We start from the raw sequence: 25,156 nt of genomic DNA, 5'->3' as shown, positions 1-25,156 counted from the left end.
TCGAAAGGTAATAAGGTAGAGGCTTCTTTTTCAAATGCATGTACCTAAAATTTACCTGGAGTCTTTTATTGTATAATAGTTTGTAGTCTTTATTATATGTTGCTACAAAATTTTGAAAAAAGTTTTTGTGTATAGATAAGAGATTCTTATTGGAATTTTTCTTGTCTTAGAATTCACCTGTATAGCTGTAAAATAAGAACTATTCCTTCGGTTTTTCATTTCTTTCCACTTGTATTTCACTTAGACAATTGTATTTTTGTAGGTGCATTTTTGGTGAACACAGCCCGTGGAGGACTTGTGGACGACGATTCGTTGGCAGCTGCATTGAAACAGGGACGGATTCGAGCCGCTGCTCTCGATGTTCATGAAAATGAACCATACAATGTATTTCAAGGTAACTATAAGTTTGTCCGAGTAAAAAAATCACGAGTTTATAAACATTTGTGTATGATTAGAAACAGAATTCGATCTTCTGTCTCTCACTCACTTTTTGTTAATAGTTTTCCTTTATTTAGTCAATTTACATACATTTGTCTGGTAATTTAAAAGATACAGTGAGTAAAAAAAAACTTTATTAAATTCGATAGTTTTACATGAAAGATAGAAACAAAACTTAATACAGCTCCGTTCATGGAGTCATTTGATAACTTGGAACAGAATCGGAAAAACATACTTGTCTTCATATTATGTACTAACATCATATTTACGAAGTACTTACTACACAAATTAAAAGGAATGCTAAGAGTAATAACTACACTTTATTAAAGTTGATTGTACAAATCGCCATGCAAAGTGTAGGATATTGATATTGGTTAGGTACGGAAATGCAGGACGTTGATCCGTCTATATGTGTCCGATTATAAACCTTATCGACCAATTCAAGTGATTCAAACAGCAGAGAAAGACCAAGGCCTCTCGTATCGCGCGCGCGCGCGTGTGTGTGCGCGCTTCATGGCTCCCAAGGTGAATCGATTTTGGGGGAAAGGCTACGTCGTATCACGTTTGAGTTTTCCGTGACATTCAAAAATAGTGCAGGGAAAATGGATTTGCAGTGCGGTCAACGATAATTAAAAACATAATTAATCGACATAAACTCCACGACGTTCAAGCACTTCGTTCACACAGTAAGAGGAGTAGAAAGCGACCGTGTACTGCGGTGACTCCTCCTATAGCTGGGTAGTTCTTCCGAATGGCCCTACCGGAAAGCCATTGTACACAATGTGTGATGGCAAGACGATTGCACGTGGCACAGTCAATTGTGAACCGCAACCTAAAGCTTTAGGTAATGTTTAAAAGTCGTGGACATGACCTCACTGCGGCCCAGGGTGGGAGAGAAAGATCCACTGCAGGTGTCTCTATGAACACCATCTACTCTGGGAAAAGTGGGAGTCTGTTGCCACACTAGATAAAGCATGGATTTATCTATCAGATTGTGGCGAAATGCGAGCCGTAACGTACACTCCACGAGACGCTAAAACCCGTCCTGACTTCATCCATGAATGCAATGCAAGTTTCTCGATGGAATTTGTGGTTGTCACGGCATACTGCTATAAACTCAACGATTGGACAGGTGTCTAAAAAATGGAAAGTCAATTCAGCATTTTATCAGCTACATACCAATGTATACAAATGATCTACCCTGTTTGTATGAAATGCAATAAATCAAGGCCGTGTGCATATGAATAAGGCCTCATAACATACATCCCGTTCTAGATAGAGATTTCTACAACAGACGGCGGCAGACACTGGCATCCAGGCTGTTCCCTTCTAGGACTTACTAGTCACCTGATCCCAGTCTCGAGGAGTTTTGTCGGTTTGACCTATTGGAAAAGAGCACTTGGATCTTGTCGTGCCGTCACTATCTGTGGTGTCTAGAAAGCCTCCCAGGAGGAGTTGCTCAAGATTCCCGTTCTTGTACTTAACGGAGCCACATACAGTGGAAATTACCGTGTAGGGCTATTGCCAAGACATGATATGCACATCGAGGGCAACCGATGGTGGTCCCATGATTTCTCGAAATATAGCTGAGACTTCAAAATCGGACATATAGACGGGTCAACCTTCTGTGTAAAGGTTGTTCTAGAAATGATTCGTTTCAATAATGATTATCATTGATTCGAATTCACCTTTTCAACCTTTGCACGTCCAGGCCGATTTTCTCCATAAAATCCAAGCGTGTTGGTGCTGTAACGAGCTAAGATGTATTTTTCTCCTAAATATTTCCCCTTGTTGTCTTATATTTCTAAGAAAAGCTTTGTCTTTCCAAAGTCTGTTAATTTCTTTAACCATAGATTATTTGTGGCAGAGTTAGACAACAAACCTCCGTTTCTTTCGTTTCATTATGAGTGTTAGTCGCTGAGCTACAGCCGCTGAAGTGAGCACGTGCACAAGCTGTTCGTCGGATTAGTGACCAACGAAAGAGCTTGAAGAACAAGCATGTGTGTGAAATTTTGCTACAGATTTAGCAAACATTTTAGACACATTTCAATTGTTTAACTATTGTGCGAAAACTAGACTTAGAGGTGCACTATAACAATGCATCGGTTCAGACGTCGCTCCTCATTTGTAGTTATTTGGCAAAACAGCAGACTCCCGTTATGCCTCATCTACCATATTCTCCGGACCTAGCCCTAGCAGGCTTTTTCATGTTTCCCAAAGTTAAGACAACTTTGAAAGGACGTCGTTTCCAAACTATAGAGGAGATTCAGGACAATGCAACAAGAGACGTACGTGCCATTTCAGAAAGTGCGTTCCAGGAGGCTTTCCAGAAATTGAAGATAGTTTGGAACGGTGTATTGCTAGTATCGGGAACTACTTTGAACGAGACGGTGCTTAAAATGTTGTAAAATGAGCAATTCAGATTTTATAGCAGAAGATCGGTCTTTTTTGAACACTATATACATGGTGAAAATTGATATGAAGGCATAAGTCCATTTTGAAACTGAAGAAAGCAGAGTGGCGAAGATGGATAAAGACGTTATATTTAGAAAGTAATATTGTATACTGTACAAAATCAAAGGCATATCTTTCGTTAATAAGTCTATGGCACGCGTAATTTACACAAAAAGAGAAATGAGACCATTTTCGGGTGTAAATTAGTGTAAAGGCACCCGGTGTCTTTGACAGAAATGAAAGTATAATTTAGAGTACAGAATGGAAAATAAATGTTCGTTACTTGATTGACCCTCCCTTCTTCTGAATGAGTTGGAATATACGCTTCGGCATTGTGTTAATGAGATTTATTAGTTATTGCCGTGGAATAGCTGACCACTCTTCTTTTATCGCGTTTTTCAACTCAGCAATCGTCCCAAATTGTCGTCCATTTCGATAAACATTGCGCGCAAGGATGCACCAATGTTTTCTATAGGGTTAAGATTAAGATTCGGACTTCTCGGGAGCCACTCCATAACCTTGAATCCTTTATCTTGCAATCACTGTCGAGTTGCTGCTGCACTGTGTGATAGCAGCGTTGTCTTGCTACAAAATTGGGTTCTAATCGTCCAACAAATCATACATCCGCAGTAGTTCTATACTTAACATCTCTGTGTACGTCGATGAATTCATTTTGGTGTTGAGCCATGCAATGTTGGATATACCTTTAACACAAAACGCTGCCTAAATCATAACTCATCCTCCACCATAATTTCTGCTCATTTGCACTTGCTTCTCTTCCCTAAGGTCATGCAGTAGTATTGAAATTCATCCAGACCATCTGAATTGAACTTCTCATCACTAAACACAACGTGGTTTCATTCGGATTTTCACAACATATGTATTCTCCCAAACTAAGTCTTGCCTGCTTGTGTGTCGCACTAAGAGGTGATTTGCACTTCCGTTTCTTGAATGTGAGAGTTGGATCTTGAGCCAAAATTTAAAACACTCTTCTAGATGTGACAGGTAACTTGCAAGCAGCAACAATTTGGGAGGGGGGCATATTTCCGGCCTTTGCTTTGCGTATAATTAATCGTTTCGCAGCCTCCGAAAGTTTTCTCGTTCTACCATAATTCACACTCTTTCCGTATTGTACGCCCAACCAAAGGTAATTATCAACTACGCAAGATGAACGATTTAACGGTTTGCAATTTGTCGATTTGGCAATCTATTCATTGTACGCACCAACACGTGCTTATTCCTAACTCGACAACACTTTTCCACGAGGCATGGCGCACACAACAGCGCACAGACGTTCAAAACCGCGCTTGTCTTATCGCACTGTGTCAGCTGATTCTCAGAGATGCATCAGGAGTAGTGCTGAACGTGTAGAGGGGGGCAAACAACAAGAAACTGGGGATGCCTTTATACCAATTCCCACCCGACAATCGTCTAATTTCTCCTTTTCTGTAAAAGCGACATGTCATTGACCTACTTGAAAACGATATGCCTTTGATATTGTACAGTATACAATGTCACTTTGTAAATTTATCATCTTTATTCATCCTCGGCATTCTTGCCTTCTATTTTCACACGTCCTTCTGCCTTTATACCAATTTCCAGCACTATACATAGTAAGAATCATAGTTGCTACGAATAATATTATGGGTCCTTTTTGAACATTATGTTTATAGTGAACCCGCTGCAAGAAAATAGAATCAAATCTGGTCATCGCCGGCGGGAGAGGGAGGGAGTCCGTCTGCCGAAATCTTCTTTTCTGTTGATCGTCTGGCCTGAAGTGTTGAAGAATCTGCATTTTGTCAGCATGCAAATGTAGACGTTTATACACAATATCGTGAACTGTTGAACGAGGAGTTCCTAATTCTCTACTAGCCCGTCTTATCGACTTCCGTAGAGTACTGGAGGACGCCTCCTGCACACAATCAGCAGTTGTTTTGCTTGCTTGCTTGACAGCGAACTTCTGGTTTGTCTTACAGTTGTGGGAGATTCTAGCTGTACACTTGTAACAGATTTTAATTACACTAACCAAATCACACACTGTACTTTTCACTGTGATCTACATCATGAATGCCAAAACAATAAAACTCACTCTGGTACCAACAATGAAAGGTTTCCCGGCATGTAGCGCGCGTCGTGCGATTACGGTGTTGGCCAAACTGGTCTTCCAAACTTGAAGATATTTCCTTTTGAATGAGCATTTGTCTGAAAATATCTACGTATTCGTTTCTTATTTGTAGTGTATTCTTTTTGTACCTATAGCTCGGACACCCGGTACTAAAAATTGCGAATGTACGAAGACGTAGGACGCATTGTCTAAAAGTAATTAAAACGTGCAAAAGTAAGCTAGTGTTAGAAGAGTTTTAAAACAAAAATAAGGTAAGACCAACGTGTATAATACCAATAAAACAGCACAGAATCAACAATGAGGAGAGTACTGTTCCAATTACTGTACGAACTTTGTGGCACTTCTTGATTGATTATCTCAGCTCATGGTAACGAGCACCAAAATGGAATCAATACGAACAGCCTCCTGGTCGAAGTCTGTCTTGTACAAAATTCCATTAAAATCGATTCATCCGTTTCAGCATGATAATGTAGCACAAAGTCGAACTTGGGTTTATTCATATAGATGGGTTTGGAAACATGTCACTACGTTATTATATGTTTGAAGTGACAGATTGTTGGTTTGGTTTCGCTGTTTGGATCTTAACATTCCTTTCCATCACAAGAGGCTTTATGAAACGTGCACGTACAATTTAATCTGGAATGATGATGTTTTCAGTTTGTTTTCGTTCATTGCTGTACTATTAAGTTCCATATATAATTTAAAATTTAAAAAGATAAAATAGAAAATAAGAAGTTCTGAATGTTTGAAAGTTTAAAAATTGGTGGAATACAGAGAAAGAGGTGTGTATGATGCTTAGATTGTCTCAAAATTAGCAAAAATGTTGCATTTTTTTCAAGAAAACGTGTAGTGTATTGCAGTAAACAATGTCATACTTCTCAGTGCAAATGTTGTGTAATGTACTTGCAGGATAATCTTGGCATTGTTTGCATTTTAGCTGGCTTTGAATTTTAGCTATTTTCCTTTCAGCTGGAAATTTGAATAAAAATAAATCTCCAAATGTTATTGAAATCTTAATCTCAATTATGTGTTGATTAACTTTTATCGCTAGGTGTAGAGAAAAGCAGGCAACGTAGCCACGTGCCAGTTTCGTTGTAGAGTACGCCTTTAAGGGCTGAATGAATATGGTGGATGTTCTCTAAATAAGAAGAAACTAAAGTTTTATTATTTTTCAGGTCCGTTGAAAGATGCACCGAACTTGCTGTGTACCCCCCACGCTGCATTTTACTCCGACGCCTCGTGTACTGAACTGCGTGAGATGGCAGCCAGTGAAATCCGCCGCGCTATCGTGGGCCGAATCCCAGATGTTCTGCGCAACTGTGTGAACAAAGAATACTTCCTTAGCTCAGGATATCCGGAGGGAATCAACGGGGGATACTACGGGAGCTCCCTCCCCGTGCAACAGGCCCATTCCACCACACCTCATGAAGCCCCGCATTCTGCCGCTGCCCCCGGCGCTGCGGTACCTGGGATCCCTCATAGCATAGTAAGTAGTATTCATTATCTCTTTGATATCCTAATATCAGGGAGTCTAAGCACTGTTGAGTCGTTTTGCGCACGAGAGGGCATTAATAGTATCCGAAATCTCAGGGTATATGAGTCGCTGCGGGTTAGATCTAACATCATTTTATAGCTAACAGTTGAAGCTAGTATGTGCAAAAGTGTTGGAATTCTTAGAATCAGACTTAAAGTATTGCATCGTGAAGATGAGTGAACATTCCGCAATATTGCTTTACATTTAACTATTTTATTTCGATGAAGTCGCAAATGCTACGCAGGCCTGGGAATAAATATGTGCTGTTTATGGACAATATATGTAAATAAAAAAAAAAAAAAAAAAAAAAGCCAGAAAATGGTTCAGTCCTTTCGTTGTGGAAATCTCGATGTTCAAGATGTTTCTTGCATTGGGTTACCAGTCACACCTAAAATGGATTATATTCTGGCAAAAGTCGAGCAAAACTAGCGTGTAACCATTTATGACGTTGCCAGTGACTTAAACATCCATCAGCAAAAAGTATTAAACCATTTAGAGAAATCTGGCTACAAAGAGAAGCTCAACGTTTAGGTACCACATAATCTGACTCAGAAAGAAGTGTTACTCGTTCGTGCGAATTTCTACTGAAACGCATCGAACTCGAGCGATTTCTGAAGTTCTTGATCTCAGGTGATCAAGGTAGATAACCTGTAACAACAATATACGAAAAAGATTGTAGTCTAAGTGAGAAGTTCCACACTCTGTGACAAAGCCGACACTGATGCCTAGGAAAGTTATCTGTGCGTTTGGTCATTGGAAGAGCATCGTGCATCATGCGCTACTGCTGCCAGTCAAAAGGATAAGACTTCGACCTATATTGTCGACACTTAGCGTGAATGCACCTAACAATTCAAAAGAAATTGCAGAAAGTGGTCAGCTGAAAGGTGTCGTATACGACGCTGATGACGTCAGACTGCATAAATGTTTAACCACCAGTAAGAAATCGTGAAAACTTGATCGGGAGGTTTTAATGGGTCCAAAACATAGCTCAGACTTGGCACCGTGTAACTATCGTTTGTTTCAGTCTCTGCAGAACCCCTTAAATGGTGTTAAAATAGTTTCAAAAGTGCCCTGTGAATACCACATATTACAGTTTTTTTTAAATTTTTATTTTTTATACCATAAATAACAGAAGTTGTATAGCTGTGGGATAATAGCGTTGCTGGAAAAATGGGAGATCTTCGAAGGAAGTGATGCATATATGGTTTTCATTATGTTATTCTGAAATCAAAATAAATGTGTTTTGAATTCTCACCTCCGAAGGCACAACACTTTTTAGACAACCTGATTTACAGAGTTAGGAATCTTGAACAGCATTCTGTTTATTATTATTATTATTATCATCGATATTGCCTGTTCATTGGGATGCTGAGTGACTGTACGTGTAAAACTAAATGCAAACATGTATATTTACTTCCGAGCGTCGATAGGAAAAAACAGTGGTGATCGTGAATAAAATCGAATTAGAGATTTGAACGGATTTATACGTTTTGTGACTCCTACATAGGGGAAGGCGTTGTACCTTTGAACACCTGTACTTTTCTCGAATTCAGAGCTATCTAGGTGCAGTCGTTAAAATTCGTTTGAAAGAGTAAGGGAGAAAGGGCACTACAAATGCGATTGGCAGTTGTTTACTGACTGTTGTGCCGAATAGTGTTCGTTTTATTTTTTTCATCTTCAAAACGATTTTCTGTAGTTACCTTTTTAGTTTTGTGCTCTTCGGTTTTCGCAACTCGTGATATTTATTTGCCCGAACTTGGGATAGAATCATTGGTAAGTACAGCAGTATTTTTAGTATTAACTTCCGTGTAATATTTAAGCTAGTGGAGAGCTTTTTTTTTTCGCAATGGTGACCCTCTTGTACCTATGAACATTAATGTATCGTGTACCTTTGAACGATAAATAATACTATTCAAAGGTACAATTCTGGCATTTGACTTTTATGGAATTGCAGAGATTGTAGGGAGAGTGTATAACAGAGCATTTAGTACTAGTAATATAACTAGTAAATTTAAATCAACTGGAATTTTCCCATTGAACCCTAGTATTTTCACCGATGATGTTTTTCTGTGTTCCTTCGTTACTGATCGAACTCTTCCAGAAGAACCAGCTACAAGCACTCGACCTAATTCAGCATCAATTCTGTCTGATCAGTCATCCGGAGAGCCCCAACGAATGAAAGGTTAAACTTCATCCCCTATAAAGAGATATACAAATATAGTATCATGTCAGTTAAGTTTTTTTGCCAGATCTTCCTGCGACTACTATTACAACTGCCACAGCCAGCATTTCATCAGTGCAAATACGACCTACCCAAAAGCAGCACCTCGGAAGACAGGAACGAGAGGAAGAAAAGAGTGCTCTCGAAAAAAGAAAATTAGAAATAGACAAGAAAACAGAACGCAGTTGTAAGACCCAGAGACTGTTATGCAAACCTCGAATTTTAAAAGAATTATTGCAGTCATTCAGAAGATATAATCTTCTTGCGGACATTAGTTTGCATGATAGCAGATTCCGTGATGAACACTTCGAAGCCTTGAGAAAGTTAAACCTATCCTTAAATCAGAGGAATGTTGTAGAAGAAATTCAGAAATTCCAAACGAACAGTTGTGCTGTTGGTGATTTTGTGTTAGTGTTAGTGCTGTTCTTAAAGAAGAAAGGAGACCCTGAACATTTTGTTGGTGAAATTGTAGATGTTAAAGTCACAGATTTTCAAATTAGGTTCCTGAAACGTGTTGGGGATACTAACAGTAGTGAGGAAATATTTGATGTTAGGGAATCTGACGTTATTTTGAAGTATCTCCGCCGTCGAAATTTAGATCAACTACAAGGTAGAGTAAGCAACTGATTTTTGAGGTTAACTTTACTAGTGGCAACTACAATGTTAAGTAAATCCAAACTGAATCGGTAGTTTTTAGGTTTTTCTTTTCTTCTTTAGATAGCTATATAGGTATATTGGCTTTTGAATAAATATTAAGCTCTAAGTTAGAGACTAATAGAACCAACTGAACTTTTAGAATTTCTACAATAAAGAAACAACGTTAGGTTTACTAGTTTGCATTCAGTGTTCTCCTGGGTAACTTTACATTGGACTTCACAATGTAACCAAGAATACTGATATCTGCAGTGTACAGGGTGTCTATCGGTCACGAAAGTCATGAATGTCACGAAATCAGAAAACGGTCATGAAAGTCAAGAAATTTAGCTTTAGGGTCACGATTTTTTTAACTGTACAAATGTAAGTACAGATTGAAAATTTTGTTCTATAAAACGTCAAAATTCACCACCAACAACGTCTATGGTCGGCTTTAGACGCTACCAAATCGCAAGCAAATTACATGTCTATCGCATGGATGAAAATTCTACCTAATTCGCACCCAGATTCGCTCTTGAAAATGTTAGGAAATTTTATGATTTGGTAAAGAAAAGGTCACGAAATTCCATTTTGGAATTTTAGTAGACATCCTGATGTAGATTTTGTCTAATTTTAGTTTTTATTTTCCCATTTCAAGTATTGGGTTTAAAGAAGTAAGGTTATGTTGTATATGCTCCAGTTTATTGTTCACATGTTTTTGTTAGAACTTCTCTTCCATTTTAAATTAAAATTAATAAAATTTCAATTGTGGGGAACTTTTTTTGGCCAAACCTTTTATTGCAGTTTATAATTGTTAATATTTGTGGCTTCTTTTCATATTATTGCCGCAGAAACGTTGTAATCACTTTGTTCAAAGATACAAGAGGACCTGTGTAATGGTACATGACCATAATGTATCTGTGAAAAAACTGATATGTTCTTATTATATCTTATAAAAACTATTGTAATTATATAACACGTTTAAAAATTATCCTATCTGATAGCGAAGAGATGGAACTTCAAATATATGACAAAAATTGGGGAAAAATGCTGAATATTAGCACCAAAATTTCGAAAACTCTTAAAAGTGCTCACAGGTATAACGCCTTCCCCTACTGAAAAGATATTTTTCGTTGCCTAATTGTCTGTCCATTCGTTGCGACGCATGTACATTTGCCTAGCAGCCATACCGTTCACTTTATCTGGACCAGTAATGTAACTATTATTATGAAAATTATATCACTGTATTTCTTTTAAATTATCTTACCCTTTACCTTGAGTTACCTTTGTCCGTTTTGTGAGCTGTATTTCTTCTGCGCGTTGTGCATGTTAATGGAAGTGTTGCTGTTTGTTACTTTTAACTTATTAGTATTCGCCGAATCTGATGGTTTAACGTTCGTTTATAGCTTGCTAATGCAACTGAACAGTTAGCTCGTACAAGATACCATCTTGCGTGCCCGGTTTGTTGTGAATATATAAATAGTGCTAAGTGACGATGTGTCCTTTCCATCTTAATTTAATGTAGTTCTTTTTTGAATTGTATGATTAATCTTATTCCGGTGTCTGTGCCATTTCATTTGTCAATAATTCCGTCCGAACGAAAGTTCGTGGGTGTAATTTAGTTCGTAGAGGGGAACGGTGGCTCAGTGGTAGATAGTTTACCTTTGGTGCGTGGGGTCCTTGGTTCGATACCCGGCTAAGCAAGTTTGTGGTGGACAACATGGTATCTGGATTTTCTCGAGGTACTCGTGTTTCCTCCCACTTTACCATTCCATTAATTCTTTTACATTTTCACAAATTTCTAGAGGTGTAAAAAGTTATTCAATGTCAACCAGTTTTGCGTACTTCAAGCCCGATTGACTGTAATAGGATTATTTATCAGTTTGCGAAGATACTTGTCGGATTACTTTACGGACAAGAGTAATTTAGTCAAGAAATGAAATGTAATTGTAGAAAGATTTCTTTAATAAACAGTGATACTACCTTGTCCCACCAAAAGCGTCCGGTTATTTCTAATTTTACAAGTACGTTCCTTCATGTGGCACACTGATAAAAAGAAATTAATAAAGGCAAATCAATTGATTTCACGAGGTAAGGACATTTCTTTAGTTGTGGCCCTTTGTAACCACGTAATATTTCTTACCTACACTTTGACGAAGACGTTGAAATTATAGCTACTAAAATTGAATACACATTGATAAGTAAGTACATTTCATATACTCAGTTGTCGCGCCTGAACCTTCGATAAATCAAAGTTGTCTTAATGAGAAGCTCTAATTGGTTAAATTTTACAAACCTTTTTGTTTATTTTTCCCTTTGTTCACCAACCACAAATATTAATCCCTTGAATTCCATCCCTGTAGACAGAGTCCAGAAGTGCATCACCATGCTAAGCGGAGAGCATTAGCCAACAAATAATGCCAACGAATCATCAACTACATTGGTTGCTAATACCATTATTGTTTTAAAGTTAGTGCAGTTAACATTTGGGTTTCCTGTAGTCTAGTGATTATAGCATTAGACGCTTCTGAAAGGGACGTTAAACTCAAAATCAACTCCACTCGTTGTCCGCATGGACCTGGGTTCAAATCCCAGTCATAGCTCCCCAAATTCTTTTGCATCAGTATTTAACATTATTCAATTCCGCAGCAGATACGTATAAAGCGGAATTGAAAAACAAATAAACACAAGGTAAAGTGTGTAATTACAATAAATATTGAATATTTGAGTAAAATGTGAGGTTAACATGAACTGCTGTGGTATTCTTGTAAATGTTCGAGCATGTAAATGCCAAGTTCATTTCCAGCACATGCAGGGTTGGCTGGTTTAAACCATGGTTTAAACCTAGGTTTAAACCAGCTGGTTTTTTCAAAAAAACCAACTGGTTTAAACCAAAAAACAAAAAATGTTCGTAAAAGTGTAAGTGTTTGTAAAATATTGATGAACACACATTTGTGGGTTATCACGTTTCACTCCCGTATATTATTCGTATTATATCCAGACCTAAACTCCCCATTCATTACTCAAAAAGATTATACTACAAAAGCAACTTTTTTTTATAAGTTTATAAATGTTTATTTTGTGATTTTTTGTAGTTATTATTGTTATGTAATTGCAATCGAAGAAAAATTCTAAATATTGTTTCGTTTCAATGTTTACTATTGATAAAATACATCGAAAATGCCGTACTTTTTGTGTGTGTGTGGAGGGGGGGGGGGTCATACAGACCTCACGAGAGGCCTTTAGTGAAATAAGTATCTTTGGTATCTATTTATGTATAAATGAGTCTGAGCCAAAGTGGACTCAAATAATTCGTATCTTTATCCACTTTTCTTATTGATATGCAGATTAAGTCGGTGTATTTCTTTAATTTGGACCAATAAAAGTCGTTATTAACTAACTTGAACTAAATTAGTTCTTCTGTACTCCGTACTACTTTGAAATTGTTCATATGTAATTCTGTGTAATGGTTTCACTTGTGCAACTGTTTATCTTTTTGTCCTTCTGAAATGACTCTTGACAGTTATATTAAGAAGCATGTAAAGATCAGTACAACGTTTTTTTTATCAGGATTCCTTCGTGAGTGAGTCGGCAGACGTATCGCATTTGTGGCCAATTAGTCCTGGTTCTGAGTTCAAATGGAGGACAATTTCTTTCGGATGTAACTCGAGAAGCGGTTTTTATTCCGCTTTAAGCTTATGTGACCCCTTCCAGCATAACTCGGTTGTCGCATACTAACATCAAAGCGAAACAAACTTATTTCTGTCCATATATGATATGAATATATAGAGCAAATTATTTAAACCATAAAAACCTGGTTTAAACCAAAAAAACCGGTTTATTTGGTTTTTTTAATAAAAACCATGGTTTTTGCCAACCCTGAGCACATGTCGTTCTAGTGTCCTTCCTGCAACACTAGAGCGCACATCTGTAATGATGTCACAGCAACACGTAGATTTCAGTCCTCCCCGACCAGAATCATTCGTACATTTTCGTGGCCATTACCATGCACAGGGTGTCTATCGGTCACGAAAGTCCCGAACTCAGAAAACGGTTATGAAAGTCAAGAAAGTACACAGCTGGAAAATTTTGTTGTATAAAATGTCGAAATTCTCCACCAAAAATGTCCATGGTTGGCTTTAGACGCTACCAAATCACAAGCAAAGCACGCTTCTATCGCATGCATGAAAATTCGGCCTAATTCGCATCCGGATTCGCTGTTGAGAATGTTACGAAATTTTATGGTTTGGTCACGAAATTTCATTTTGAAATTTTGGTTACGAAATTTTATTTTGGAATTTGGTAGACACCTTGATGTAAGAATATTTCCTCTTCAACCGTTGGAACCAGCTACGTACGTAGTAGTAAGAGAGAATGCAGGTTCGACTACGTACAAGCCGTACGTAGTGGTAGTCAGTACAAACGGGGCTAATGCACAAACTGGTTAATATCCTTGTCTTAATAAACAGCAAGGCATATTCATGTTCAGGTAATTATTTTGAAATAATTAAATTGCAATTAAATCAACAAATTGCTTCCACACTAGTAATATATATTCGCGTGACGCACTAAGACGTTTGCCGTGTAGTATCTAGATATGTGAATGTTAATGGTTGTTTTGTTCGTTTCAGCCTATCAGCAGTGCAGATCCATCTAATCATCACTCACAGAAACCGGAATCATCAGAAGTCCACTAACATCTGTCATGTTAGCTGTCCACATATGTTCTTCCCTTTTGCGGACATCAGAGGTGATTCTGCAGCAGCGAGTTCACAACTAAAGAAAAGAAGAAGTTGAAAATGGAATGGTTTTGACAGCAGTGCTTCTTAAGTACAAACCCAAGACCATTTAGTGTGCTGATTATTCTCTCCCTCCCCTTTTCGCCCCCTGCCCCTCCAATGTGTGTGTGAACACATGATCATGTACATGACGGTGAGAGAATCTAAGTAGAGAATATTTGACTGGAACGTATACTAGTTCATAGGTTGGAAAAAAAACTGCTGTTAAAAAATAAAAGATTGGTGTTTTTTTCTTTTTTGTGGCAAGAAAAAAAATGAGAGATTTGCTAATGTTTACAGTTTCTAGCTCTTTAACTGTGAAAGCTGCAGTGTAGGTAGGAGGTAACAGTTTTTGTGCTGGTTGGTATGTGGTTTTTCAAAGTGAATATTCGGAACATACACATTTAACACTCTTTTTCTGCCCTCATGTGTCCAAGTGGATTTCAATGCCAGAGGACTATTATTATAGCATGTACGTATGTATGAGAGAATCCTTGTTAAGGACCTCCGGGTTTTTTGCATAATGCATCATGTGTAGAAGTTGTATTTGGTATTCTTATTATTTTTTTTTCTCGATAATTTGGTTGCCAAATTTAATAATATTGTACTACTTCTAAGAGAACGAGAGAGTAAAAAGAGTAGGGAGTGATTTAGACTGTGCTGCGGATATATCAAGAAGAAGTTTCTTTTTTAGGTTTTATTTTATTATTTTTTTTTTTTTTTTCATATGGCATGTGTATGTTTTTATGTTTGTTCCGTCAAATTGACAAATGTATCATGAAGTGGAAGTAAGAATTGGTACAAAGTGCATTCCTAGGTCACTTCCTACTCAAAAAGAAGAAAAAGAACATATAGTATTCTCATCACTTGATGGGATCTAAACAGAAAAAAAAAAAGTGTAATTGAAAAAAAAAGTTCAAAAAAAAATATAGTAGTTATAATAGAAACTTAACAACAAAATTTATATTTTTCTTAATGATGAAATGTGCTAAGTAAGATTCGTGGATCATTTTCTACATTTTGGCATGTGCTGTTTTGAGATGTTCTTCGCTTGATGGTTCTTCGTATGACTTAAATAAGAGTGTTCTAAACTACATATCGGCTTGATCATTCCACGTTAGTTGGTTTGTTTCAAAGTGCCAACGGAGAAAACCACGGGACTATGATACATATAGAGACTTCAAATACACACACATAGGGAGAACGATACAAAAAAAAGATGTTGGCATATTTGAAACATCACGAAATACTGAAAAGAATAGAAAAAAAAACAGGGTATATCCTCGTTTAACACCTCTGGAGCACCCTGTCTATGTGAGTTACACTTTACAAGAAAAAAAAAAAACAACGTATATATATATATATGCATATATTTTTTCCTTACTTTCTGTAGTTCAATTTTTTTTGTGTTTTATGTGACTACTTTTGAAGAGCAGTGTTTGTTTTTCTCACTCCTGCCAGTTGACATTTTTTCAGAAGGAAGATTTTAAAACAAAAGAATGTTCTGTATTGTCGGTGGTTGATGTTCGAGATTTTTTTTTCTTTCTTTTTAAGAGACTGGAAACAAATATGCAAAACAATATTTATGGTAATAACAAGAAAATCACGTAATGAATGAACAAGTTGCATAGAAGCTCTGTGTCAGTGGTTTATAATAAATATCTGTGAAGTCTTTTCAACAATGGCGATAACAAGTGTATCGCGTGTGATTTTTTTTATTATTATTTTTTATTTTAGAGTCACTACTTACCTAATACTCATTTCATCTTGATCACCCACCAGATTTACAAAGCATCTGTATTAAGAAATATAAAAAAAGAGTAATTACCTATATAAATATATAGATATATATATATGAAGAGGCACTTTTATTATTTTTTTAAAGTTGAGATTTATTTCATAATTTCGTCGTAATATCTTTAACAGTGCCTGTTAATTAAAAAAAGAAGTTTTATTAAACCCAAGAAACAATACGAAAAATAAACGCAAACTGCTATTAACTAATGCGGCAACAAACGAGTTTAGTGGAAAAATGAATAATCGAGAAAAAATATTTAAAAAAAGTACATAAATAGATGAATTGATTTCTAGTGACAAGTGACGTTGTCATTTACAGCAGGATCAGGAGAAGTCGTTTAGCCTGCTTCGTGTTTTTCTTTGGAGTTTGTGTAGATTCAGTAGATAGAGCAGTTTTAGTCACTGAAATGATGTAGGGCCATTGGATCTTCCAAAAACTTTGAAATAAAACCTTGTAATGAAATAACTTGGCTTATATTCATTTTACTATTTTAGTTGTAAAAAAATACGAGGGCTGATCAATAAAGAAGGATCATAAATGAATAAAACATAATTACCTATACTAATCCTCCAAATGTTCGTAATCTTTTTCAAAATAGTTCCCGTTACATGCAATACATGTGTTCCAACGTTTTTGCCAATCATCAAAGACTTGCTGGAAGCCATTTTTGGACAAATCCGTCAAAATCGCCTCCCCAACTTTCACCACTGCCTCTGAAGATGTGAAACGCCGTCCCCGGAGGAAAGAAATCACAAGGAGCTAAATCAGGGCTATATGAAGGATGGGATACACACGGAACATTGATGTTTGCAAGATAGTCAACAGAAATTCTGTACTGTTCTTCGTGTGTCACTTCCATGTTGCCTTATGCGAAACTGAAACTGTGTGTGCTTGAACGGCTGTCAAGGTCACATTACTGACATCATGGCCTCCAAACTTGCTCGATCTATTCCCCACTTTTCCCACTACACAGACGTGTTTCATTTTCTGTGCCTTGCTGTTGTATTCACCTCATAAACACTGATGATCAGCCTTTATTGATTAGCCTACGAATCACTGATTTTTATAAGGCGGTCTGATCTTACGCCTGATTTTCGAAAATGTCAATGGGAACTCCCATCTTCATCAGCAACGTTTTCTTGAAAGCATCATCAACAAACTTAACGCATCATATAGCATTCATTGTGTGAAATAGAAGTATCATGAGAAGAAAGTTTGTTCTAGTGGTAGAAGGAAATAAATACCTCGTTATTATCAGTAACAAGTTGAACTCATAAACGTGGGAACTTTCACAGACCCTCTCTGAAGCTCAAAACTTCCCTGAATGGTGCATCTGTACTATACGTTGTCATCTTGAGTTTATGAACAATGCTCATCTATTCATGAACGTTTTTGTTGTGATACTAGTATACCACAACAAATAAGATACGTTTGTTGTAAATGCTTTAAGAAAACGCCGCTAAGGAAGATTTTGAACTAACAGACATAAACCAGTATTAGTCCAGGTGAATATTTGTGATCATGAGTTACTGTAGTTCCTTAGGTTATTGTACCGTGTCCTGCGAAACGAACTAAGCGCCACTTTCATACTTTTAAGAAAATTACGTATAAAGGTTGATGTCCAGCATTAATGTAGCCGTAATCAAAAGTGAAATTATGTTTCTTTTTTGGAAAGGTGTTGGTTTTCCTCTCTCTTCGATTGTGCAAAACGTTCTAATGCTTATCAGGAACAATCGTCGTATTTACGTGAACTTTCAAAGTTTGGCGCTTAGTTCACTTTTGCATAACACGGTACATATAATCCTTACTGTCAACATTATAGCTAATATTTCAGTTGAATGTTGCTTGTAAAATTATTTAAGGACATCTATCAACAGTACAACTTACAAGCAATATTTTTATTCTTTAAATGTACAAAATTGTAATCAAACATATATTTCAGAAACAATATATCATGTACAATTAAACGGAGGGACGCTGATTAACATATTCCTAACGAAGCGTAATTAATATACAGCATGCCCATAATAGTACTATCTTATTTTAAAAGTGGTATTTGGTTAATCACATTTAAATGAAATTGGTCACATTTGAAAGAAAAACTTTTTTTTTTTTATTTATTTTTTTATTTTATTACTATACGTATAGACATTGAATGTGGGCCCAACGAGTAGCGATGCAGACATCAAGACGATATTCCCATTCACACCACACACACTTCAACATATCTGATGGAATGGACTGGATGTCAGCACTGATACGAACTTGGACTTCTTGCAGGTTTGAAGACAATAAGGGTACATAGACACAAATCTCTACGTAAACCCATACGGTAAAAAGAAGTCACAGACCGTCAATTGAGTTGAATTGATTTTAACGTCCCGTTCAGCAGCGTGGCTATATGAGACGTGGACCTACTGATTAACGTGGAATCCGAAACACATGAGCTCCCGCCGGGAATCGAACCCGGGTCTCCCACGCCAAAGGCGCGTACGCTAGCCGCTTAGCCACGAAGGAGCTCTTACAGAGTCAAATCAGGCGACCTGCACAAGACTCTGCCTGCTGTGATATTCCAAAACACACAACTTCGTTCTTGTTGGATGGCCATAACTCCTTAAACTTATTCTTTAATAACAACACAACACAACGAAAAGGAATAAATCTATATTAGCACATTACAGCATAACAGTACAGAAACGTGAAAGCTTCCCAAGTGACCTCCAGCAGAAACAACATCTGCCTGTTAAATATCCAACAATGAACTCATATCGACTAATCACAGTGTTAGATCCTATCCATTATTGACATTGTTGTCTATTGTTGACATGTACAAAAATATTTTTCTTTCAAATGTGACCAATTTCATTTAAATAAGATTATCCAAAGCAATATAACCCACTTTAAAGTATGATAATATTTTTAATTATACATTGTACTTTGCTGTATGTATATAGGATATTTATATTTCTTAGTTTCCACAGATAGCCTAAAGAGTTTGATACAATTTGATAAATGAGTTGTCAATGAATTCGTCGTAATCTAAGGTGTGACACAGGGTATGTGCTTTGTCATTATTACTAATCTTATTTTGAGCTAACATTTATTGGCCATAAGAAGAGGTCCTTAAATTTTTACAAGCACTACATTAGAGTGGGTCGAAAATTGCACTTTTCGAACCCTCGTGTACACTGAATGAGCAAAACTCATGGGATACCCACCTAATATCTGGTCGGGCCCCCTCTGGCCCTGCGGAGTGCAGCGATACGGCGTGGCAGTGAGTCAGCAAGGCCCTGGAACACGTCCGGAGGCAGTTGGCACCACACATCCTGCAGAGCGGCAGCCAATTGGGTCCTGTTCGTGGGTTGAGGATTCAATGCCCTGAGCCTGACCTCGAGGGCATCCCAGATATGTTCAATGGGGTTCATATCCGGACTGCGAGGTGGCCAATTCAGTCGTTGGATCTCACCTGCATGCTCGTCGAACCAGGCACGGACGATATTGGCGCGATGTGGGGCTGCGTTGTCATCTTGATACACAGCAATGTCGTTAGGGTGTTGAAACATGACAAAAGGGTGGAGATGGTCTCCAAGCAGCTGACGATACCGCTGACCAGTCAATGTGGCATCCAGAACGACCAGGGGGCCCATTCCATGCCACGAAAATGCACCCCACACCATGACAGATAGGCCACCGGCCTGGACTGTGCCCACTTGGCACGCTGGATCCATCGCTTCGTGCGGTGTGCGCCACACACGGTGCCTCCCATCTGCATGGAACAGTTGAAAACGTGATTCGTCAGACCAGATCACGTTACGCCACTGATGCAGTGTCCATCCGTGGTGATTGTTGGCAAATGCACGCCGAATTGTCCGATGACGCCGGGTTAGCAGTGGCACACGTGTGGGGCGACGGCTCCCATACCCGAGAACACGCATGTTCCGACGGATTGTCCACTGGGAAACGTCTCTATCTCGGCCAGTGTTGAATTCAGCCGTGATTCGTTGCACATTTGCTCCCCTATCTCGAATTACCACTCGTCTCAGGTTTCGCCTGTCTCGGTCATTTAGGGCCTGTGGACGCCCGGTATGGTGTCTGTTGTGGACTGTGACACCCTCATTCACCCATTCTCGGTAAACTCTCGACACTGTTGATCTTGGGAAGCCGAATTCCTGAACCACTTCCGAAATGGAATGCCCCATGCGTCGGGCACCCACAACCATGCCCCGTTCGAATGCCGTCAACTCGCGACGACGTTGCATTTTACCAGCGCACTCACACAGCCACTTCCAGCACTGTCTATCACACAACTGAGATCGTCGCTGAGGCTACCAGGTGGCGTTGGGCACACGTGCTGTCCATCCATAAATCAGAGCCCTGCTATCCCATGAGTTTTGCTCATTCAGTGTATGTTGAGTTCCACCAGTGCCCAGCCAAGCCAACCAAGCATTGCGCATCTTTAATTTTCGCAACCTGACGTCGCAATGATATCGTTCTTTGATACAAGCTTCCGAATTTCTTCGGTTTGTTAATTTTGTCTCTGCTAGAGTTGAGTTACGCTCTGTTTTCAACAGCTTTAATCTACGAGGGTCATTTCAAAAGTTTTGCTCACTAAAATATATTATGGAAGTAAATAATTTATTGTACCGAATACCTTACAGGCGTTCAATATAATCCCCATTCCAACGTTTTGCTTATGACAACTTCCCAACGTTTTGGTAAATTTTGTATTCCGGATAGGGCACCTTCATTGTTGAACTGTCTGATCACTCGGGTCACCTCACTGGAAGCTTCGTCAATTATATCGGAACGTTTTCCAGTTCGAGTTCAAAATCTCGTATCCAGATTTCATCAATTGCAACAAACCTTCGTAGAAACTGATCTCATTCTGTTCGTAACGTTGAAGCAATTCTGCAATTCTTTTGCAACATGCTTTCTGCTCTCCACTCAAATTATGCGGAACCCATCTGGCAGCGATTTTTCTCATCTTTAATTTTTCAGTAATGATTCTGTAAACTGAAGTAACAGACATTCTGGCCTCATATGCAATTTCCTCACATGTTTTTTGTCAGTCATTCACAATAATCTCAGATGTGTAGTCTGGTGTGCAGTTGATGGTCTTCCACTTCTTTGGTTGTCCGCATTGGTTACACGATCTTCACGGAAATGAGATGAACACCGTGATATAGTGTTACGATACACTATATACTGTTTCCACAAACCTCTCGCAAAGCATTGCAGTTGGATTTTTTTCACGTAGAGTTTCGATTTGATATAGAAATGCTGTTCACTATGTGCCGGGTTCACCTTCCATTTTAACACTGAATTTCTCACGACACTTCCACGCGAACCAGCAAACACAGACACAACCGTCAAGCCCGAACTTTGACTCACAACTGACATAAAATTTAACTTGATCACATCACTTAAATGGTCGCGCATGCGCTGAGTGCAGGAATTTTGAAATGACCCTCGTTGATCCTGGCTGATGCTCGCGTCAATGTGGGAACAAAAGACGAGACAATTCACTACAAGCATCAAGCATACAGAAATTTTCCTCAAATGTCGAAAACATGAAATGTTGCTCTAAAGGTACTACACAATACTACATCGAAATAATGTAAGGGTTCATACCTGATAATTAATGCTGCTTTTATTCTACCTAAAAGTTTGATATATTTTAAATAATAATAATTTAATTAAAAACATTAATATAACAAACGGATTTTATGTGTAAGTAGTTATAAAGTAATTTAGAAGGATTTTTGTTTTAAGGAATCAGTTTTGATGAAAATCGGGGGTAAAGATTGCAATACTTTACCATCTTAAGTATATTGCTTACTCATCTTTTGATGAAAATATGGAAGAAATGTCCTTGGAAAGCGTAACATGCAGGCCTTGCTTTGCATGGACCCCAAGAAACTCCTTTTCCTTCAAGATTTCGATTAAATGTAGTAGTATGTCGAGAGCGTTAAAGAGAAATTAAAACTGTTCAGTTACTTCATTCAACGCCCCTCTGATGCATAGAGTCATTGGTTCGATCCCAACTCGCATCAAGTAAGATGATTTCAATTCATTTTTTTTTCTTAATTCAACGCGATCACCCTATATAATTCAGGTAAGTACGGATTTTTTGTGTAGCATTCTTCTAAGATACTAAGGGTGACCAGACCTTAGTTTTATTATTTATTTTATTTTATACACAAAGTAGTTTCGAACAAGTGCGGTGCACGTCACTGCCGTCCAATGACAAAAGACCATAGCTTTTTAATAACTGAAATCGTTTAGTTTTACGTCCCATGGTTATGCCGGCTAGGCTAAAGGAGACAGTGATGATGAGAAATGGTGGAATGAAGAAAGTGGGAGAAAACAGGAGAACCCCAAGAAAACCCACGCACAATGTGTTTGTCCACTACAAGTTGACTTGGCGCGAGCTGGGATCGAACCAAGGGCACCATGCACCAGAGGTGAACGCTCTACCATTTTTTAAAACTGATTTTGAAAAAAAAAATCACAAATTTTTGCGTAGCTAAAAGCCACAAACGAATACAGTAAGGCTTATACACTGCTCCACAAAACTTAAGCAACCCAAGAGAACGTGGTATAAGTAACGTGTGGGACCCATTCAACACTGGTTAGTGGCATGCACATACACAGAGACACACAGGCAAGGCGAGCACCCGCTCTATCGCATAAGCAGCACCGTTACAAGTGCGGTGAACAACTTATGCCATGAGGCGTACACCACAGCCCAATAGTATCCGAGGCTCCAAGCATTGAGTTGGTGGTTCTTGTGTGGGGTACACACCTTGCAATGGCTGGTAGACGACATTTGAGTGGCTTTGACTGCGGGCGAATAATTGGGCGGTTGGAATTGGGCCGATCACAAGTGGAAGTGGCGCAGGAATTCAACGTGAACAAAAGTGTTGTGTCGAGGCTGTGGAGTCGCTTCCAAAATGGAGGTGAAGTCAGTAGACGTCATGGAGGAGGCCGTCTGAAGAACACGTCGGCCGTCGAGGACCGATTTTTCACAATTTGTGCCAAACGTAACCGTCAAGCTTCATGCTCTCAACTGCCAATGAGTTGTTTCAGGCTACAGGACAACGCGTGAGTCATGAAACTGTTCGTCAGCGGCTCAATAGAGCAGGACTGTATGCAAGGATGCCTGTGCTGTGTATGCCATTGAAACTGAAGCACAAACGTGCGCGTTACACATGGTATCAGGAACATGTTGCATGGGGGAACACCAGTGGGCGCTTGTCATGTTCTCCGATGAGTCGAGATTCAGCCTGTCGTCAGATTCTGGTCGGACGTTAGTGTGGAGAGAACCAGGAACACGCTATCACCCAAACATCATTGCTGAACGGCCGTCCTATGGCGGTGGTTTCATTATGGTGTGGGGTGGAATTATGCTGGATGGGAAAACGTACCTCCATGTTGTGCAACATGGTACTTTGACAGCACAACGGTACCGGGATGAAATTCTCAATACACATGTGCGCAATTTCCGCGGAGCATTTGGCCCAGACTTCTTGTTCATGGATGATAATGCCCTCCCACATCGTTCACATCTTGTGTCCAAGTATCTGCAGAGCGAAAACATTACACGTATTGCATGGCCTGCATATTCGCCGGACTTGAATCCCATCGAGCTTGTGTGGGATGTTCTTGGGCGGCGAATAGCGCAGCGCAGTCCACCAGCACGCACTCTCCCTGACCTGCAAACAGCTCTCCTCGAGGAGTGGCGCCACCTGCCACAAGACTTGATCAACACTGATTTGCAGTATGGAGGCCAGATGTCGTGCCTGTATAGCTGTTCGTGGTTGTTACACGCCATATTGACTGCCTATGCCCTCGCACAATCCAGCTTCACCTGTTGAGGTATCGTTGTGCTGAACTTTTTGGTCACTCTGTACATCCTAATTGTATTGTTCGTCTTCACCTGTGTTGCATTGTGCATCTGGACCGTCTGTTTGTTCATTATATTTGGTGCAGTAATCGTGTCGTTTTATTTTCTGCCACTTTCTTCGAGTTGCTTATGTTTTGTGGAGCAGTGTATTTGTATGTAATAGTGCTTTTGTCAGTGAAGGGATTTGTGTGCTGTTAACTCAATTTCGGTCGAATCTGCAGATACAGTCTCTGCCTCTGAATGACGATGGTTTGGATTACAGTGAAAGAGCGCACATTGCTTATTAATCTGTAGCTTTCTTTACCAAGATCCATAGTGAAATTCATGCAGCGATACAAGCGAAACAGCAGCTGTTTGGAAGCGAATATTATATTCTTTCTTTAGGCAGAGTTCACCTATGATATGGTTGTGAAACAGTATCGAGGCAATGATTTGGCCGTCGGAAAAAAAAAGTGTATTAGTACTGTAGTAACCAGCTAAACCCAACAATGGCCCTGACAAAGTGTTCAGCCACAAGCGAAATCCATTGAAAGTACTAACGAATGAAGTGCTGCATGAAATATGTCGGACGGCATGCCAAGAAGACTCATCCCCTACAGGAGATAACCCGGAGGATCCATGTGTCTTTCCTAGTATCAAAATCAGGCTGCACAGCTATAGTAAGATCCGTGTACACCACTTCCAATCTCGGCACATTGCAGAATGAAAGATTAGTTGCCGGAAACTGTGAACGCCTCGTGGCAGTTTAACAAATGGGAACATGTAGTAATAGGTAAGGCATTGGCCCTAATGATGATGCGAAAGGGCGTAGCGAGTTTGTATGCTATTGCAGGGCTACTTCGCCAAAGAAGTTGATGTTGTTCCGGAATTTGATTATTCCGAGAAGTTGATGATTCGTAAGGTTGGCTAAAGATGTAATATACAAATAAATGCTGCGTACTTCCAGTCACTCATTATGACCCCTGTTTTCCGCACACACATTCCACTTTAGTGTGGACAGAAAATTCCAAATGTACACATTCAAATGGATAAAGCATCAAGCCACACGCTCGAATGTTCTTTTGTACCATCAAATGAAACAAGAGCTCCTCCCTGGCTAAGCGGTTAGCATACGCGCCTATGGCGCGGGAGACTCGGGTTCGATTCCCGGCGGGAGCTCATGTGGTTCGGATTCCACGTTAATCAATAGGTTCACGTCTCACATAGCCTCGCTGCTGAAAGGGACGCTAAACTGGAATTCAACTCAACTCAAATGAAACAAGTACCGAT

At 39.0% G+C, this 25,156-nt stretch overlaps 1 protein-coding gene across 2 annotated transcripts in view; it reads left to right on the top strand.

Annotated features, from left to right (window-relative positions):
- Positions 1–16,446, top strand: part of CtBP (C-terminal binding protein) — a 157,235-nt gene extending 140,789 nt beyond the window's left edge. For both annotated transcript variants that reach the window (XM_081734571.1, XM_081734572.1), the window contains exons 7-9: positions 263–394; positions 6,193–6,503; positions 14,037–16,446. In XM_081734571.1, the coding sequence (XP_081590697.1) occupies positions 263–394; positions 6,193–6,503; positions 14,037–14,102 (509 nt within the window). In that variant the 3' untranslated portion in view covers positions 14,103–16,446. The remainder of the gene's footprint in view (positions 1–262; positions 395–6,192; positions 6,504–14,036) is intronic.
- The last annotated feature ends 8,710 nt before the right edge of the window (positions 16,447–25,156 follow it).

This window comes from Thermobia domestica, chromosome 12, assembly GCF_964235325.1.
Source record: "Thermobia domestica chromosome 12, izTheDome1.hap1.1, whole genome shotgun sequence".
Classification (NCBI taxonomy): Eukaryota; Metazoa; Arthropoda; class Insecta; order Zygentoma; family Lepismatidae; genus Thermobia; species Thermobia domestica.
Note: the sequence above shows the minus strand (reverse complement) of the source record. Positions and strands in the feature narration are given on the sequence as shown.